At 35.0% G+C, this 20178-nt stretch overlaps 1 protein-coding gene across 3 annotated transcripts in view; it reads left to right on the top strand.

The window, feature by feature from the left end:
- The first annotated feature begins 3992 nt into the window (after positions 1 to 3992).
- The window catches only part of LOC131549005 (zeta-sarcoglycan), a 304880-nt gene continuing 288694 nt past the window's right edge, over positions 3993 to 20178 (top strand). For all 3 annotated transcript variants that reach the window (XM_058790756.1, XM_058790728.1, XM_058790734.1), the window contains exon 1: positions 3993 to 4722. Coding sequence is in view for 2 of the 3 variants with exons in the window: in XM_058790728.1 (XP_058646711.1) it covers positions 4684 to 4722 (39 nt within the window). In the remaining variant the exon portion in view is untranslated. The remainder of the gene's footprint in view (positions 4723 to 20178) is intronic.

A 20178-nucleotide genomic window follows, 5' to 3' on the forward strand; every position in this document is an offset into this window, starting at 1 on the left:
TCGCCTCCAATCGGAGGCCACACAATCGCTTTGTGGGACTTGTAGTATTTATCGGGATTTCAAAATGCATGAAATAACAAAGGGAATACCATGTAAAATCCTTCTAAATGATTCAGGAGTAACTGTATAAGTCATTCAGAATGATATAATATACATGATTTGTCTTGTAAACATGTTTTAGAAATACAGTTTTGTCACAGCCTTACTACTGTAGTAAGTGAGGAAGATGAACATGTTTATTGCCTATAGCTGTATCTCCAGTTCCTGCCAATGGGGGGCAAACCCAAAAAGTGTTTTCTATTATAGGATGATTGAATATGGAGAATGCATGACATGGCAAAAACGAGAAATTGCAGCATTTGAAATGCTTATTTAATGTTTCAACGGGTTAAATAAAGTGTTATTTATAATATTACAATGAATAAATCATAATAATAATTATAAAATACCAAAATTACTGTGGTTAAAGTAAAACCTACAGATCTTTTGATACCTAAAAAGTGGAATAAGTCAAAATTTGTTTATTGTAATTTCTTTAAGATGAAATGTCAAATGCCTTCTGAAGTCACTGTGAAAAACATACAAGTAGCCTACATTGTAGAAGATGATGATTAGATTATTATGATATTTATCACGTATTATGTTTCCTGTTTCTTTGTCATAATACATCTTTGAGTTGTTTTACTCAAGTAGCAGCTGAAAGGGGACTAGGGCAATAGAAAGCATTAAAAGGTGGAGTGCAGCTATTTACAGCTCCTTGCATTTGATTGTGAGAGAAAATAATGTTCTTGTAACACAAATTGCCCAAAGGTTAAATGCAATGACTACTACAGTACGCTTGCACGCTCTGATGCTTGCACGTATGTACAGTATATGAATGTAAAAGAAGATAAAATGTGTATGCATGACAGATTAAAAAGATGCATGTTGAATTGCTATTCAAGTAAAACATTAGCCCGTCATGTAATAATTGTAAAAAGATGTATTACTGTATATCTTAAGAACAGTATGTTCTTAGATGACATAAATCAGCCATATTAAGTTATTCTTTCATCATTTTTTATTAGCTCACGTACAAGCCAAGTGCATGGTTGGTCTGTTCCATTTCCCCCTAAGGACCTGACTCACTCATACCTCTGTAGCAAATGATGTCTTTCATTTGGCCAGCATGCGTCTCTATGCAGAATGAATATACGGTCAGACAGGGTAAAGATGTCATTCACCACACAAATGTATGTGGCAAATGTCAGACTAAGTCATTTTAATACCTTTGCTCATTTAATGTTGTAATCAAATAAATTGTTTATATTCTCTTTCATCAGTCTACAGTGGTCCTATTTTGAGAAAGATAACATGTCTGACATGTTATGAATAGGTGTTCATAAAAGTTTATCTTAAAACAATAGCTTGGTCAAAAATGAAAATTTGTTAAAAAATGTACTCACCCTAAGGCCATCAAAGATATGAGTTTGTTTCTTCATCTGAACAAATTTGGAGAAATTTAACATCACATCACTTGCTCACCAATGGATCCTTTGCAGTGAATGGGTGCCGTCAGAATGAGAGCTGATAAAAACATCACGTTAATCCACAACTAATCCACACAACTCAAGTCCATCAATTAACATCTTGTGCAGTGCAAAGATGTTTTTGTAAGAAACAAATCCATCATTAAGGCGTTATAGCTTTAAACTTTTGCTTCTCGTAAAAATTATCCATAATAATGCTTCCTCCAGTCAAAAAGTCCCTATTGTCCTCTCACATCAAAATCCACTGACATTTTTTTAGAACTGTTTTGGACTGTTTTCACCTTGTAAGGTGCTTGTTCTGTGCATATTTCTCTCCTGCTTCAGCTGAGACTACTTTTTTACTGGAGAAAACAATTTTATGAACAGAGGACTTGTAATTTAGAGTGAAAAAATGGTTTGAAGTTAAAAATGTCTTAATGATGAATGTCTTTATTACAAATAAATAGCTTTTTGCTTCACAAGACATTAATTGATGGACTGGAGTCATGTGAATTACTTGTGGATTATTGTGATGCTTTTATCAGCTCTTTGCACTCTCTTTCTGACGGCACCCATTCACTGCGAAGGATCCATCAGTGAGCAAGTGATGTAATGCTAAATTTCTCCAAATCTATTCCAAAGAATAAACAAACTCTTGAGTAAATTTTCAGCAAATTTTCATTTTTAGGTGAACTATACCTTTAATAATCTCTCTCACACACAGACACCCAAAAGGCGAGACAGACAACCTCAGCTGAACGCGACATACATTTAGTTGAAACTCATCCAGGAATAATAGGCCAAAATTTGCAAGACAGAGGATGATATATGATTTCCATTTATCTAGGACACAATATTTAAACCTACATATTCTCTGTGTGTGTGTCTCTCTTCCCCGACTGCATGCGAATATCTCTCTCACACAGACATGCACAGATGCTCGAACACACAAGATTGCTGTCGAGCTGTTCCACTTGAAATCTGTCTCACTGTCGCTTCAGCTCACTTTACGGTGGGCTGTTAATTTGGGTCCTAGACTGGGAGTTGACGTCACCGGAGCTGGGGCTGGCACAATATACCCAGCTGAGGTCAGGTGCGTATGTAAAATCCATGCCAAGGAATGATTAATTGCGGAGTGGCACAATGAAAAAAAGATCCTCAGTGCAAAGCCCTGCCTTTGGAACAATGATTTCAGCTGTAAAACTGCTGTGTAGGTTATTTTTAGAGCACTTTTAATGTCATTTTCCCATTTCTCTTTCTAAGCTACATACCATGAGTGAATTAATTTAATTAATAAATAGTTTATTTATTTATTTTGTGCTAAATGTACAGTTTGGTTGCCAAAACTGGACAGGATGTCATTGTATTTTACATGTCCTATAACTGCATATGTCATATAATATCTAAACATATATATATATATATATATATATATATATATATATATATATATATATATATATATATATATATATATATATATATATATATATATATATATTAGTGCTGTCGAGCAGATCGCGATTAATCACATCCAAAATAGAAGTTTTTGTTTACACAATATATGTGTGCATACTGTGCATATGTATTATGTACATATAAATACAAAGACATGCATGTATATATTTAAGAAAAATATTTTATGTTTATATATTAAATACATTTATATATTATATAAAATATAAGAATATAAATATATAAATGTATACACGTAAATATTTTCAAAATATATACTGTATGTGTTTGTAATTATATATACATAGTAAATATACACAGTACGCATACATATATTCTGTAAACAAAAAACTTTATTTTGGATGCGATTAATCGTGATTAATCGCTTGACAGCACTAATATATATATATATATATATATATATATATATATATATATATATATATATACATATAATTAAAAAGTAACCATAATAATAATAACAATAACAAATAATTTTATTTAAAAATAATAAAATATTTACCAACATTATTTTTACTGTAATTGCACAGTGTCATGCCTTATAATATAAGTTATAAGGTAATACATTAGCTCCATTTAAAAAAAAAAAAAAAAAAAAACTTTTTACGCATATTGTCTTTTAAAATACAGTTGTTGTTTTTGGGTTTTTTACATTGTAAGGTAACTTATAGTTAACCAACGATTTTCAGTAGCATTTCTATATTGTTTACTAACACTTTAGAGTGAATATTCTGCATTGAAATGTTAACTTTGGAAATTGTTTAAAAGGACAAGTCAACAGTATGCACTTGAGATGCAACACACACGCATGCGAATTAAAACTTAAATAGCATTGCGGATAAGCTCAGCATGCGGGTAAGAGTCTCTCTCTCTCTCTCTCTCTCTCTCTCTCTCTCCCTCGTGGCTCTAGGACCCAGGAGAATAACTCGCAGGACAGTTTATTTTTTGAGTGATGAAAAGAACCTGCTCGCATCTCCACGCAGAAGACTAAGGGGACTGTGCAAGTCAACTGGCTAGTCTGGATAGTCACCGCGCCGCCAAAGACAGATAAATTCACCCACAATCCACTCGAGGAAGATCTTCCCCCTTTTCCCCTCCATCCCTCCCTCCTCAGACTCCCTCTCCCAGACACAGAGTCCGTATTCAGAGCACCGGGACTCGGCTGGAGGAGCGCGTTTGGATACGGGAGGTTTCTGGAGATCACCAAGTAGGGCAGCGGCGGAGTGCGCCCTGTCTAATCAAACGACCAATCAATCAATCAATAAATCAGCCGGATCACAGCAAGGAGCTTGCAGACTCCTTCTCATCCGCCTGCTCGAATAGAACCGATTTCGTTAAATATACCGCAAAAGGTTGATTTGAAAGACTGATCAACCAGACTTGCTGCAAATGTGCCATTCGCGCGCTCAACGCTCTCAATGACAACACGGTCTCTTACTGACGGAAACACTTTTGCCTTTGGAGGGGAAAACGGAGAGGGACACGCAAGTCTGTTTATGTCACGTTACTGCTGTTGGGACACTCTGAGTGACTAGTTACATTTCAAATAGGCTATTGAATAGTTGAGGCTGTCGCTGGAGTCGTGATCAGCGGGAATGAGACTGAGGGAATCCGCCGCAGCTCGGAGAACTGGGCTGGCTCTCGCTCGGGAACTACAAGGCTAGATATACAACTTTTGTGTTAGACTTTATCTTTCGATATGGAGCGATCGGCATCGCTGGACATCGAGGCGCTGAAGGTGAGTTGCTGATGTGACAGCGTATAGTGTGTGTTTGGGGCTCAGTGCGCGGTGGTGGTGGGGTGCTGGGTTTTGTGCGTGGGGTGCATTTCAATAACCCTCGTTCAAGTTGCGGCCATTAAAGGCACAGCTGCCGATGTCTGGGGCTGCTGCTAAAGCTTCTTGATCACCTGTCAATTCGCAAATAGTTCGCGTATTTCGCTAACAAACCATACATGCAGTATGGATTTCTGAAAAAAAAAAAAGAGTCTTTCCTCCGTTCAATCCCTCCCTCGATCTGCTTACCCGCTCCAGGCTTTTCCATCGCGTGCAACCTCATTTGTCCATATGCGATGGAATTTCTTCAAAGCAACTTTTGAACTCGCGAGTATTCGTATCTTATTGCTCAGTGTTTATGTTCGTGCGTTTTCACAGAGGAGATAAGAAGTCCCGCTGAGGGATTGTGTGTTTCAGCACCTCCGGCAGTGGACAGCTCCACAGTTAAGACTGGAGAACAGCTGGATGGGAGATTTGTGTGGCCAGTACTGCACTGTAAAATGGTAAATGTTGGGTAGCAACTGTGTTTGCTAGAACTTTACCGGGAGAAATCGAGCGATGATGAGACAAGCATGATAGGAGGGTATTTTTACAGTTCCTAACTGTGTCATTATGTAACAGTATTATACAAATGACTTATTAGAGCTGTGCAAATCTATGTTGCTGTACGACGTTCTGTTGGTAACACATGTGGAACAATGGAAAACCATGATTACTTAAAGTTGGTCTCCAGAGACTGTGGCCAATAATAAGTACAGACAAAACACCATCAGGGTAATGAAACTGACACTGACATAATGCAAAAAGCATTATCTAAGCAACATAAAACACTCCACTGAATATAACTGATGACAAAATAAAAACAAACTAACCTTTTAAACCTATTAAAAGTGATGGTTTGCCAGGGAATTCCAAGAATCCTCCTTTCTCCTTATATATCAGGACAATTACATGCATTGCCTTGCAAATTATGCCATTTTTATTATAAGAATTAACCGATTTTTGCTTTACAAATGTAACATTCTTTTTCTATTAAAACCTTTGTCAGTGTTATTTCACCATAATCGACATACTATTATAGCTTTTTTATTAATATTATTTATTAATTAGTTTTATTTTATTATATATATTTTTTACATTATTATTATTATTAAATATGTCTGTATAGTTTTTATTTAATTTAAGTTTTTGATTTAGTTAATGTATTAATGCATTTTAATGCACTAAAACTAAATCAAAATGTTGTTTTGGCAACTAGCCGAAATAAAATATGCTTTTTCATATTTTATTTTATTTCAGTTAATGTTTATTCTATTTCAAGCAATGGAAATGTTTTCTATGGTTATATTTTTATTTAACTATAATAAACCTGATGGTGATCTTGGTGTTTGTGTAGTGCTCTCTCTCTCTCTCTCTCTCTCTCTCTGTTTCTCTCTCCCCGGACCCACATAAAGGAGAGTGAAAGAGATCGTGAGCGAATCTACAGAATAGATCTAGCAGCAAAATTCCAAGTTTGTTGCCATTTGATTGACATCTGTCGTCAAGTGACTCTCTCCATATAATTCACTTGATTTCTGTATAGTATTTGGTTTGTGCTTTGTTATTCCAAAGGATTGATGTTTAAACCAGGCAAGTGTCTTTATTTATTAAATGAGTGATTCTCAAAACCACCATTTCAACACATCCATCAAATACAAGTTCTTTTATTTAATGATTCTGTGCCTTTGGCCTAGAGAAACCAGGAAAATCACCACAAACATACCAACATTATACAGTATAGAAAAACTACAGTATATAACTACTGAGGGAAAACACTATATCATGAAAAGGAAACCAAATATGCAGAGTCTGATCAATCACTAGACTAAATCTGCCAAATAAGAAAATGAACACTGATTTCTGGTTTGTCTATTCCTGGTTCAGTGGCTGTCAACTTATCATGGAAGCTGAGAAGAGTTTTATTATTATTATTATTATTATTATTATTATAGAGCTTGTTATGTTATTTATTGTGTAAAGAATGACACATTCTGCCTTAATTCTGGCTTGACACATTCTGGCTTATTTTAATCACCAAGCCTTTTTGTATTTGCAACAAAGAAAGGAGAACCATCTATTAAATCAGTATTGCGAATTTCAATGAATTTATCAAGAGCTTCATATAACAGTGATTCTTCTGTAGAGCAACACTGCACACTTACATTAGTTTTCATGTAATTCTTTCTAATTAATTAAGCAGGGTACTTCTAATGAACAACATGTACTTGATATGTAATTGCTTTGTGGAGCTGTTTGTAATTGCACATTCTTCTTGTTATTACTTTTGTAATGAATCATGATAACATGTAAACATGTTACATGAACTTGGTGAAGTATCACCAGTGGCCCCTTTTCATTAGACAACAGGGCAAGCATAGATTTTGAGATAGAGGAGTCATTAAAAACAGTGTTGATGAGGCAAACAGTTCTCTGTCCTTAACAGGGTTGTTCAGCGATAGTTTTAATTAAACTGGCATCTCTGGTTTGCCTCTTATCTGGAGGCGTATGTGTCCTATGAATTTAGACGCTGATGAAATGCCTTTCTTAATCTCTTGAAGTGTCATTTCAATTTACTGCCAATCCTTTACCACCTCTGAGAAAATTCCTTCAGAACGGACTGAAAAATGCTTGGGTTGGACCGCAAACTTTGATGACAGATTTAAAACATAAGCGAGAAATACTTTAAAAAGTGTGCAAACTTTCACTTCATTGGTTTTAAAAGCGATAGGTCACCTCAAAAATTACATTCTGTTACTATTTACTCACCCTTTCTTTATTCTATAAAAAAAAAAAAAGATATTTTGAAAAATATTTCAGTGTTTTTTGTCATACAATGAAAGTCAATTAGGTCCAATTTTGTTTTGGGTCCCATTGACTTCTTGTATACTGTAATTTTTTTTTTTAAATTCCAAATTGTAAATAATACTAATAATGCTAATAATATAAGATTTTTGAAGTACATTTTACAAGAAAAAATTAAATGTCAGTCTTTCTACTTCAAAATTTCACATCCTCTTTTTCCCGGGCATGTCCTGGAATTTATAAATTGCTTTACAAGTCAGGGTTTTGGCTTTGTTTTCCTATTGTTTTCATACTTCTTGAAGTTAACGATTGAAAAGTAGTTTGACCGATAGTGTGAAGGCATTGTACTTCGACCAATCGTGGCGTGCGAGAAAGTGGGATCTACAGAGAATTTTAGGCAATTTAAAAATCCTGGTAGGACATGTCTGGGTAAAAAGGTCACCATGCGTGTAATTCAGTGTGTTACTAGCCATTTCTTTGTAAATCATTGTAAAAAGTTACAAGCAATTTCTGAGTGAAAATAATTTTTACACCAAATTTTGGTTCAATGTAGGGACAAAAACAGCTTTTGTATTCAACTCTGCTCTGCAAAATCAGGGTAAATGTAATCGTTAGAAAGATTATTTATGTATACTGTATAATCCTAACTGAATCGGACATATGACCTTTTAAGTGATTTTTTTAGTCACACTGCAGTACATAAACCAATTTTTCTTTAAAAAAAACACTCAACTCTGTAGGTTGAGTCATTCTTACTTGGAAACCAAATGGACAGCTTGCTTTGGTCTTCAATGTCAGCACTCAGCACGCTGATCCTGGACCGGCCAATAAAAGCTGTGGTGAGCAACAGACCCACTCAATAGCTCTAATGGCATCACAAATGGCCGTAATCCATCTTCTCTTAGGTTTGCTGTGCTGGTCCGAGTTTGAGTGGCAGATGAAGGCCCCATCGGTGTCCTGATCCCCTCAGTAGACTCTGTGCTTCGAGTATCGGGGTCCTTGCCAAGCTTTCGTTCCCATCGCCCCCCACCCCTCCCGTCCCTCCCACCTCCATCCATTTTACACTTAATTAACTCTGCCAGTGGGAAAGGGCAGTCCGATTACAACGCAACTCTCAGTAACAGCAGTATCAAATGATTAATATATATTATAGCTGAAGGACAGAAGAATAAAAGAGTTGTGTTAAACATTTCCCCTCCAGATAGCCTCGAGTGTGTAACAGGAAAGAAAGGAAGCACTTCAATTTGTCACCTGAACAGGTGATGTTAAGAAAAGGTTAACATCACCAAGGAAGAAAACACAGTGCTGGCCATTAACTGGTTCATAATGTGAGACATGGTTCGGACATTACAGCAGTTCAAATCTATTGTTTTGATGTAATTTTGATTTAACATGCTTCCTCTCGTATTACAAAGAAGAAAATGAACTCCGCTTTAATTGCGGTTTAATTTACACCATAAATCACTGACCTTAATCTATTACTGCACACATTATAATTACAATTGCAATATCAGAAAAGCTCTGCTAATTGCAGGCATTGTTTTACCAATAGGTGGCCATGGTAACCAAACCTCTCATGTTTGGCAGGATGGACTGTTTGTTTGAGTAAACCATATTTGCATAGATTAAAGCATCCGTGATTTTAAACCCAACTCACATTGTGTGAGTTTCTGCTGTAGCTGATTGGATGGTTGTACTGACTGACCCTCACAAAAATACACTCCAAATGCCTGAGGATTGTGAGAAACAACAGCTAGTTCAGCAAGTTCACTAGTTTAGTTAGACTGATACACATTATAATGTTCATCAAACAAGCCTTTATGTTGAGACAATTCCATACACAAAGTTCTCAATTAAACGGAGGATCTTGTTTAAATAACAAGTACTAAGAAAAGTTGTGATGGGCACTTTCGAAGTATTGATTTGTGAAGCTTCCAAACCTTTGGAGCGTGTATCAAACTGCCATGTGATTTCAGTAAACAAGGCTTTGTTACTTCATAACCGTTTCAAAATGTTTCAAAATTTCTAAGGTTTGCTGCTAGGGGAAATCTCAGTGAACCATGTCTGTGTTTTTTACCTAATCTCAGATGAGTTCTATAAATTTGTAGACATTTTTAAAGACATATTTGTAAATTAAAAAATAAGAGTAGTAAGTAATAGTCTTATTGGTCTGTTTAACCATGCCCTCCTTAAATCAAACAAAACAAGCCCTGCAAGATAACACATATTATACAGACACTTCATGATTAATTCAATTTGATGATTTGTAAATGCATTTAGTAGATGAAACTTTCAATAAAACATTTGCAGTTGATGTGTAAAGGGTGTTTTTATGCATGTTTAGCCTGAGGTTTTGATGCATTTACACAATTTTGACCAGCAGGAATCATCTGCATGTAGTGCTTCAAGTACTTCATTACAGCAAATCATTTTGTGAAGCAGTTGATTCAAAGTGTAAAAAATATTTTCCTCTTACATCACTAAAAGAAAGATGTGTTCATTTAAAAACTCTTAGTTAAAACAACAACGACAAAGGCCCTTAATATATAATACATAAACCACAATAGTCACCATCAAAAACACATAAATAAAAACACCTTTTACAAAGCAATTGCAAATGTTTTATTGAAAGTGAGGACATTTACACTCTAGTTTAAAAAGCTCCAAAAGTTTTAGTGCACAGCTAAACATCTCAGTTGTGTATTTTGGTCCAACATGAGAAAAGTCACAAATCTCTTGTGTCATGATGTCGATGATATTTTGAGTTATCTCAACTTTTATTTTTCTTGAGGAGAGGGACGACTCTGTTGCAATAATCTCCCACTGCGAGGCTACAACTGGGCAGTGACAAGATAATAGCAGCTTCGAATGGTCACAGAAAGGACTGGGAAGAGCGAAGGGAGAGAAGGAGAGAGAAATGCCCACTCTAGGTTCTAGGCTGATGGGCCACATCATGAGCCAAATGAAGCGAGTGGCACGGTGAGATGGGCCGTACGCCTGCTGTAAAAGCAGCTGCATTACAGAGTGACAGAAGATACCAGAGGCCAGACTGTTCTTTCTATCGTTCTTTCCATCTCTGTTCTTCATTTGAAACTTCAATTCAATTATATTTCTCATTCTCTTCCTCAAACTCTCAGTAACTTGCTTTCTCTGCACCTCTCACTTCTCAGCTTTAATACCCCGCGACCCCTCCTTGTCTCTCTCGCTTTGCTTTTTTTCGACTTTACATCTGCCTTGACCCCTCTGGAGAGCATACACTATTAGCACTGGTCTTCGGTCATTTCTATTTCAAATAATTAACTAAGGGAATGACAAAGATACGTATCAAAATGCAAGGTGCCAATGCAATTAACCTGCACATTCAGACAGCAAATTCACTCTGCTCTTCTTTAGGTTTTTTCTTACCTTCAAAGACCATGTACTTTTCAAATGATTAATTTTAATAATTTTAACCTTCTGTCAATGGATCTGTCAGTCAAGTCCTAGAGCATTTATTAAATATTTTTAGAATATTTTTTTTCTTCATAAAAGCAGAGAAATGGTTAATTGCAGCCATTTAACATTATATTTAATAGTCAGCATTTTAATGTTCACTTTGACCTAAATCTGCATATGATCAGATTTCTGATTTTGTTTATCACATATCATTAACAGCTATTACAGAAAATGATCAAACTTCTACCAATTTTAGTTTAAATAAGGAATAAATAAGTAAATAAATAAATTACAAATGACACACAAACATATGTGACCCTGGACCACAAAACCAGTCTTAAGTGTCAATTTTTTAAAATTGAGATTTATACATAATCTGAAAGCTGAATAAATAAGCTTTCCATTGATGTATGGGTTGTTAGGATCGGACAATATTTGGCCGAGATACAACTATTTGAAAATCTGGAATCTGAGGGTGCAAAAAAATCTAAATATTGAGAAAATCGACTTTAAAGTTGTCCAAATGAATTCTTAGCAATGCATATTACTAATCAAATACGACGTTTTGATATATTTACAGTAGTAAATTTACAAAATATCTCCATGGAATATGATTACTTAATATACTAATGATTTTTGGCATAAAAGAAAAATCTATAATTTTGACCCATACAGTGTATTTGTGGCTATTGCTACAAATATACCCCAGCGACTTAAGTCTGGTTTTGTGGTCCAGGGTGACATATTACAATGAATGTCACAATTAACAAATGAGTAAATGGAGAAATAGTCCCTATTATACCCACATATTTGCTATTAAAGTAAATAAAATATGAAATTACTGGCTAAACAACCACTATATTTAATAATAATAAGAAGAAGAAGAAATCTGTGTGAGCTAAATATTTGCTAATAAAGTTAATTATTTTAAGTCAATTCTATAATGCACATTTATTTTCCAGCTAAATAAAATATCAAATCTAGTTAAAAATAAACACCTATGATTTATATATCTTCTCAATATTGCATCAGTATCGAAAGTATCATCCAAAGCCAAAGAAAGAGCACTGTCATTTCACACTCACAGCTTGGCTCATGCTGCACCTGATTAGTGGCCACTGAAGATCTGAACACAAGACTTCTGGCACATCAAAGTTTAGTCCGTTTCCAAAAAATAAATGGATTCTCCCTCTACTGGTGTTAGTGACCATGTCTTGTAGGTCTTTATTTTCAAGAAGCAATTGGAAAAGAATTGAGTGAAAGCCTGAGATTTAGGCCTACAATCGCACAAGAGGAGTTAATGCGCCGATGCAATTATCTCATCGAGGCCACTAGCATGCTGAGCGTGCCAAATTCACTCACTATTACACACAGTCATTACACACGGACTGGTGCTGCATTCATCTGCTGTAAATTCACACATGGTTCCTCAGAGAGCTGTGAGGTGTTTACATTTCCGTAACTTTGCCATGACTCTTCATTACCATAATTCTCATCCCAACGTTTCCTTGTTAGAATTGTGCTGCCATGATGACAGTGCAAGCGGTTGTAGGATTACAGTCAAGTTTGGCCAATAGTGTACATGTGGATTTTTCAGTCATGATTCCACTCTTGACCTCATTACAAGCTGTTTAGATGAGAATGTTAATTTATCAACTGTTTGAGCAGTTGGAGTTTGATGCACCACATTGGGAGCATAAAAGTACTTCAGATTCTTTGTAAATTTGGCTTATTTTGGGTGGGTCTTGTCACTGACTTTGATTGTTTTATCAGTGTTTTTGAATAGTGGGTAATAATAGCAAACCTGTGAGCCAAATATTTTATTATTCAGAGTATCTCCCAAGTGTACTTGTTGCCAACCTGTGGATGCAGCAAAGTAAGATAATTTTTCTCTCTGCCGGAGTCTGCATTCCTCCACTGTAATGTTGCTGGAGTTTGGTTCTCTCACAATTGTAGCTTTGGCTGACAGTAACCATGGCAATAGCAAAAAGCACAAGACATGATTACGGTGAAGTATCTGGAGGAGAAGGTAATTAAACACTGTTTTTAGATACACTTCTGCTTCTTTTATTGTCTTTCTTTTGGTTGACTTTCGAATAGACTGTCAAGAGATCCGTTCTCCTTTGGTGTTTATCAAACAGCTGGCTTAAAAGAAACGTTGTTGTTATGGGCCACCTTCTCGTCCCAGGTTCGGCTGGCTTGCGGGGTTGTTTTGTGTTGCATTTGTTGCGGAGCTATCTGATATTTGGAGCTTCAGATGTTCTGTTTTTTGGATGTGTTTTTCTTGGGCCCTTTGATGTATCTTTTTGATCTCTGTGGTAAGGCAGTCCGCCTCGGCTTCTCTTCCACGACTAATGTCCGGCTTAAGATTATTTTATCCGCCTTGAAAAGCCTTCATTTGATGTTCACTATTCTATTATGTTTTTGAGAAATCAAAATAAAAACAAAAGACAAACAAGCAAGCAAAATCACCCAAGCAACAATGACAACAACAAAGAGATCTAGCGCTTCTCCTGCAGAGCGGAGACCGGGCACAAAGAGAACGCCATTTTCCAAACAAAACAGCTAAATAAAACAGACATTCAAATCGGATTGCTTTTCAGAAAGAGAATCTCCTGTAGGCAGTTCTGTAAGACGAATCAAGGACAAAAACAGAAACTACTTCTGACAGTTCACTTGTTAAGATGTTTTATCGCTTTTTGAAATGTCCCCTTTTACTTAGCAGGTTTCAATGTTACCTTTTTTTTTCTGGTTGACATTAAAAATATGTCTGGTGCAGAGTCCCATCGGAAATAGTTTTTTTGATGAGGCAATGACTCATCATCACTTTTCTAGGAAAAAAAAAAAAAAATTTCATTTGTATTCTTCTATAAAGCAAGAAATCATTCCACAAGATTTCTGATTGCTACTTCTGCAGAAATTATATAAAATAACTATAATTAAAAAACAATGATATTTATAAACTACAGTGTTTCTTTCTTGTCTTTTTCTAGTAAATATTAAAAGCAGATAATACTTATAATATATTTTGTTTGAGTACAAAAGCATACTCCTGTTACTATGTATATATATATATGTATATATATATATATATATATAAACACAGTACACATACATTTATTATGTAAACAAAAACTTTTATTTTCAGGTTGGAGCAATCGCGATTAATCATTTGACAGCACTAATATATATATATATATATATATATATATATATATATATAATTTCATATGTATTCTTTTGTGCATTAAATTCTAAATTAAATTAGAATAAATTATATCTACTGTAAGTGTTCATTAACTTAAATGTAATGTATTCATATACAACAACTTTTATTTTAGTTTTAATAATTTTATTTTAAATTATGTATCTCTCGCTCTCTCTGTGTGTGTGTGCATATATCTTTCTTACTTATAATTTAATTTATAATTTTTCCCAGTTATTTTTATGTACTTTAGTGCTTAGTAAAGTAAACTTTTATCAGGGATATCACAGTCTTTAGCACTGTGGTCTTTAGACCAGAATGGTATATATTTTATAATTACTGTAACGACAAACACAGCCTCCTTTAGAAGAGTTCAGTTGCTGACAGTAAGGTCAATTTTAGAAGAATTTCAAAGTTTAGCCTGGAGTGATGCCCTGTGTGTAATTAATTGAAGTGGCTGCTAGTGGAACATCTTCTCTATTCATTGAAGCTTGAATTTGAAATATAGAAAATCGTTGTCTTTTGAAATCAGACAAAGATGCCATTCTAAGTCATGTTCTTTGATGTGTAATAGATTTTCGACAGGTTCTCAGATTGGTCTTCGCAATAATACATTTTTTTTTCTTCATCTGCCTTAGCATTGATTTCTCTGGTACATGAAAAGTTCCCCTAACAAAGCCCTGCTGCTTGATGCTTTAGTCATGAAGTCCAGCAGTCAAGATAACGTCAAGGAGCATAGAACAATGGATCCTAACACAACACAAAACACTGATATAGACCTGTGAGTGTTCCAGTGCATTAATTTGAATTATCATGAATCACAAATTTGAACTTGGGTCATTATCAGAGATATAAGTCAAAACCATTCTCTGTGCTGTAATCTGCTTTTCAATGTAGACAGAAATACTGAGACAACCTGCAGATAAGCGGTGGATTTCATATGTACAAAGAAACAGCATTCGCATTAGTTTACAGCATTTATGGAGGATTCATTATATGTTTGGATCAGTTTACCTGTAGTTTGATAACTGCCTGATCAATAATCGTCAAAGTAAATTATTAAGTCATTTTACACCATATTTTATGTCGTTTATGTTATTCCCATAAATCAATATGATCAATTAGGGTCCACTGTCATGAATATGCCATTATCACAATTACCATAGCTCAGTAGAAAGATCAGTGTTTTACTGGCATGATAACAGAGTCTTTGCATTGCTAATACATAAGTAGGTTTGCTTACACCTTCAGTTACATGTCTGCTGCTTGTGCATTTTAATGTAATTTGAATGTAAATTAGATGTATATAATCCTCTCGCTTTGTTTGCAAATGTAGGACTGAGCATGTGTCCTTTTGTAGGCAGAGCCAACTGATTGTCAACAGATTTCTGGTCTGTACAGACTGAGTGCAATATACTCAAGCATTAAAGAATAGTGGTAAACCCTTGCTTGGTTTGAAACAATAATACAGTGGCATCTCTGTAATATTCACTGCTTACTTCACACAAAAGTAACAGAATAAACAAGCAGTTAACTTGCATTTTAGACAGAAAAGTATTGTCAGATGCATTGTCTATACTGTTTTTGCTCTGTCACCGAAAAGTTCCAAACAAAGCCAAAGCAGAAGCAAATGACTATTGTGAATATGCGTGTAATTGTATGTGTTTACATAACTGATTCGTTCATTGCATATGTCTGATGACAAATGAATAAAAGGTAAGTGAAATAATTTGCATTTCTCATAATTAATCTTTGGATACATTAAAATGATTCCTAATTTGTAATATGAATATGAATTTGGAATTAGGCTATTTAAAATATAACATTTTAATAAACACTTTAAATGACTTGGGAAAAAAAAAATTGATTGTGTGAATGATTCAGTAATACAGTCCCTTGTCGCTACTGGTGTAATGATGCAGACTGCAGAAAGAGTCACAGAGACTATATGATCAATTTAGATATTCTTTCCTATAAAATTGTATAAATTTGTTCATCATTAAAAACTGGATAGAAGTTTAGTACATATTTGAGAAGCTACTTGTGAAAGAAAAAGAGTACACTGTTTGAACTGAAAAAAAGTCTTCCGATTACCTGTCTAATAAGAGTGATGATGAAAACAACAAGAAGAAAATACTAGCTAATTTTGCAGCAGTATATATAGCAGCATTGAAATTAATTATAAAAGAAAGGGTTTCTAAACATTTCATAAAGTACTTATTTTAAGAACACTTACTCTTTTTGAAAACTTATGCCCACGGAGAATGTATTTTTAAAGACATCACAAATGTGTTAAGTTTTAGAATGTATGCAACTTAATTAAGTATACCTGATTTAATTTTGTGTCAATAACTAAGAAGACAAATCCAAAATGCATCGCAATAACCTCTTCTACAACATTGTGGAAGAAGGCAACAGAAATGCTGATTATAAATACAAATTTCCAACAGTGCAGCATCACCAACAATAAAATAATTATAATTATTTTAGATTTTTTTTTAATTATTTTAAACATAAAGCTGTAATTAAAAATTTATATTGTTTATCCATGCTGATTATTATGCTTAGAAGGATACAGTGTAAAAATCATTTTTCAAAGTTGCAAGTAAAACAAAGATTATTGGAGTATGTTGAATAGAACATACATTTTCACTCTTTCTACTTCAACGTTTCTTTGTAATCCACTGTGTTACTTGCAATTTCTGAGTGAAAATTGTTTTTACACCAAATTATTTTCAGTGTACAGTATATCAGCATTAGACGGCTCACAAGATTTTACAAAAAAAATTAGCTTATTGTCCAGGCATGTCAATGTTTTCATGCTTTTAATAGAAAGCAAATCCTGAATTGGTGGCCTTATGTTTCCCACAGTCACCTCAGACTATTAAGCAGGTGAAAAAGCGAGACCACCCCTCAGTAGTCTTTCCTCAAAGGAAAGGGGATTCACCCCCACACAGACTGCCATGTCATCCCTGACCACAGACATCTGGTGCCTCTGAAGAGCGGCGGGCATGAGCGTCTACTCCAGCTAGGTGTGTGTGTATGTGTGTGTGTTGGTGTCTGCAGGAGGCCGGTGTTGGGAGCCATCTGAGAAAAGGCTTCCTCTGGGGGGACAGCATTCAGACCCATTGGATCAGGGTCACGTTGATTGTGAGATTTGGACTAAGGCCCGGTGGTGCTTCACAGAGTCCCAGATGTGCCAGAACTGCCCTGCGAAAAGGAAACCAGCCACTGTCATCATTTAACACCTTGACCGTTTGAAAATTTCTGCAGCTACTGAGCAGTCCATTTCAGGGTCAGATTGTATGAGTCATTCGAGAGCTGCTTTGATATACTGGTTGGCAATTCAGCACAGCAATTTGCTCTACATTCTAGTTCTTGTTCTGTCCTTTTCTCATTCCTATCTGTGGTTCAAGTATTAAGGATCAAGTAGGTTCAAGACTGTCATGAACGCTTGATGATCTGTCAGTGCCTGGACAAGAACGGCGCCTGGGTAAACTCACATACAGAGTTTCATATAGAGTTTATTAAAAAGAGACATATGATCGATGTTAGTCATAACATAAGCAAATGCGTCATCTCGACATAGGTCTTTGTCTCTCAGGACACTTTCAACACAAAGCACAAAGCAAACCCTGGCATAAACACTATATTAAACTATACGTTGGGTGTCTGGCAGACTTCTTTTATTCGAAGCGACTTCAAAGTGCGTTCCCTGAGAATTGAACCCATGCTCTAACAGTTGAGCTACCTTTGCTGAAATTTCCAGATTGTGGATCAATCATCACAAAATGGAGCAATGTCAAGACCCTGTGCTTCTGAAGAGCATCAATACAGATAATACTGTACTTCAGCATCAAGGACCTTCTGATGTTCACCCAAATCTGTTTGATGTAATTTGGTTGGTGTAGGCTTGAAACTGTGGTCCAGGGCAGAGGTTTTCAAACCTCTTCAAATTTGAGGGGGAAAATTTATATACAAAAATTTATATACTTTTATAGGGCTGTCAAAGCTAACATGTTAAGATAGTTAATAAATAAGTTTACACACTTTGTAACATTATTTATTGAATTGAAATCTAAATCTAAATATATTAATTAACTTATTAATTAACATCAAACTTTTTCCAAATAATGTTTGACAATATCGTATTGACAATGACAATATAAAAGTAAGTTATTTAATTTTAGAAACAACATGTTGACTTTATTACAGTTTTCTATTTTTTTCCTCACACTGTCTACATTTTTTTTTCCATATATTTTTTAATATTTTTGGAAGATGATCATTATATTTAGGGATCCTTGTCATTGAATAGTTAAAAAAGGAGTATAGAGCATAGAGTATAATTTATGTGGACTCCACTATGATTGATGTAAAAAAGAAATTATTTGTAAAAAAAAATAAATAATAATAATAATAATAACTTGTGCAGGTGAACCTTTATTGATGCTGAATAATTTGACTATTATAAATTAAGAAAAAGAAATAGCGTAGCACCAAACACATGTCTAGGATAAAAAAGGTAAACACCACACACAGGTGCTTAGATCCAAATACAAGTAAAAATAGAAGAATGAAGATCAACAGATATTTGGCCTTAATCTATATGTGTTCTTCTATTATGACTCGCAGTGTAAAATAATGCATTCCTCATTGATGCTTGTCTCCACAGAAACTGAATGTTTTCAGTGAGCAGCTCGCATTCTGTGTATTTCTTTCAATCCATCTGGAAGACAGAGGCAAGTGTCATTCTTTGTGTTAAGTTTTGGTATTAAAAGCACTGTGACAAAACATGAATAAAACAGTAAAGCTGGTGTCTTCTCCCTAGATACATTGATAAACAGCTGCTGATAGTACTGGCAGGAGGTTAGCGATTAAAAAACTGTGCCGTGGTTCAGAACCAAAAAATACAATGTGAAAAAAAGAATGGAGTGGGTTTGTGGAATCAAACTTAGTTTTGAACTAACCATAGTCATTCTTTTCCCCTATTAGTGAGTATTTTGCAGTGACTTTGCAGGTTACATTGTTATGCCAGTAGGTGGCGACATATGACAATCTTGATGAGTCATTGAATCATTCCTTTATCCAGTTAATTAAAAACAAAAATATTGTGCATTACTTTGAAATGCACAACCAATTTACGGTAGTTCACTTTGGAAATATTTTCATTGGACGGAGCAAAAACAGATATATAAATTGTAATATTGTGATTTAAGTTAATTAATATTAACCTCTTGGTTATTGAACTGTTTTAGAAATAACACAATCACACTGTTTTTAGGAACAAAAAATAGCAACATTACAGACACTGCTTTTATGCAATCGACAGATTATCTTATAGACAGTGAATTAAGGGCCACTCACAAAGAACATGTTTTTCTGCATTTAAAAATGCAAGACACTAGAAATGAAATGGGAAAGAAACACAAGGTCTCTAGATGCATTTTGTTGTCTTTTGAAGTTGAACTTTAACTTGAGCATAGAAAAACATTGGAAAAGCAACGCAGTGGAATGCAAAAACGTTTTCTGCGAGAACGGCCCCTAATAATTTTTTTCTCAAAAATTTTTATCTTTTCATTTAATTTGAGTGGCGTGTTTTTATGACACAATGGTCAAAGACGTCCATCTACTGCGTGTTTACATAGAAAAAACTATTGTAAAAGCAGTAGAATGGAAAAATGGCGTTATGTGTGAATGGCCCCTAACCCTGTTTTTGCATTTCGACATTTCCAGGGAACCAAAGCCATAGCTTTGCACCATATTCTTCTGTTGAGATACAGAAATGCTATAGCTGTCATTCATCTACAGCCTGCTGTCATCTCATCCCCTCCTGCAGAGTGCCTCTTCTGTTTCTCTCTTTCCATTGTATTTATGGACAATTTAATACTACTCCTTGGCTGTTTTGAATCCATCTCGTCTTTCCCATCACACCCACT

Source organism: Onychostoma macrolepis, chromosome 01 (assembly GCF_012432095.1).
Source record: "Onychostoma macrolepis isolate SWU-2019 chromosome 01, ASM1243209v1, whole genome shotgun sequence".
Classification (NCBI taxonomy): Eukaryota; Metazoa; Chordata; class Actinopteri; order Cypriniformes; family Cyprinidae; genus Onychostoma; species Onychostoma macrolepis.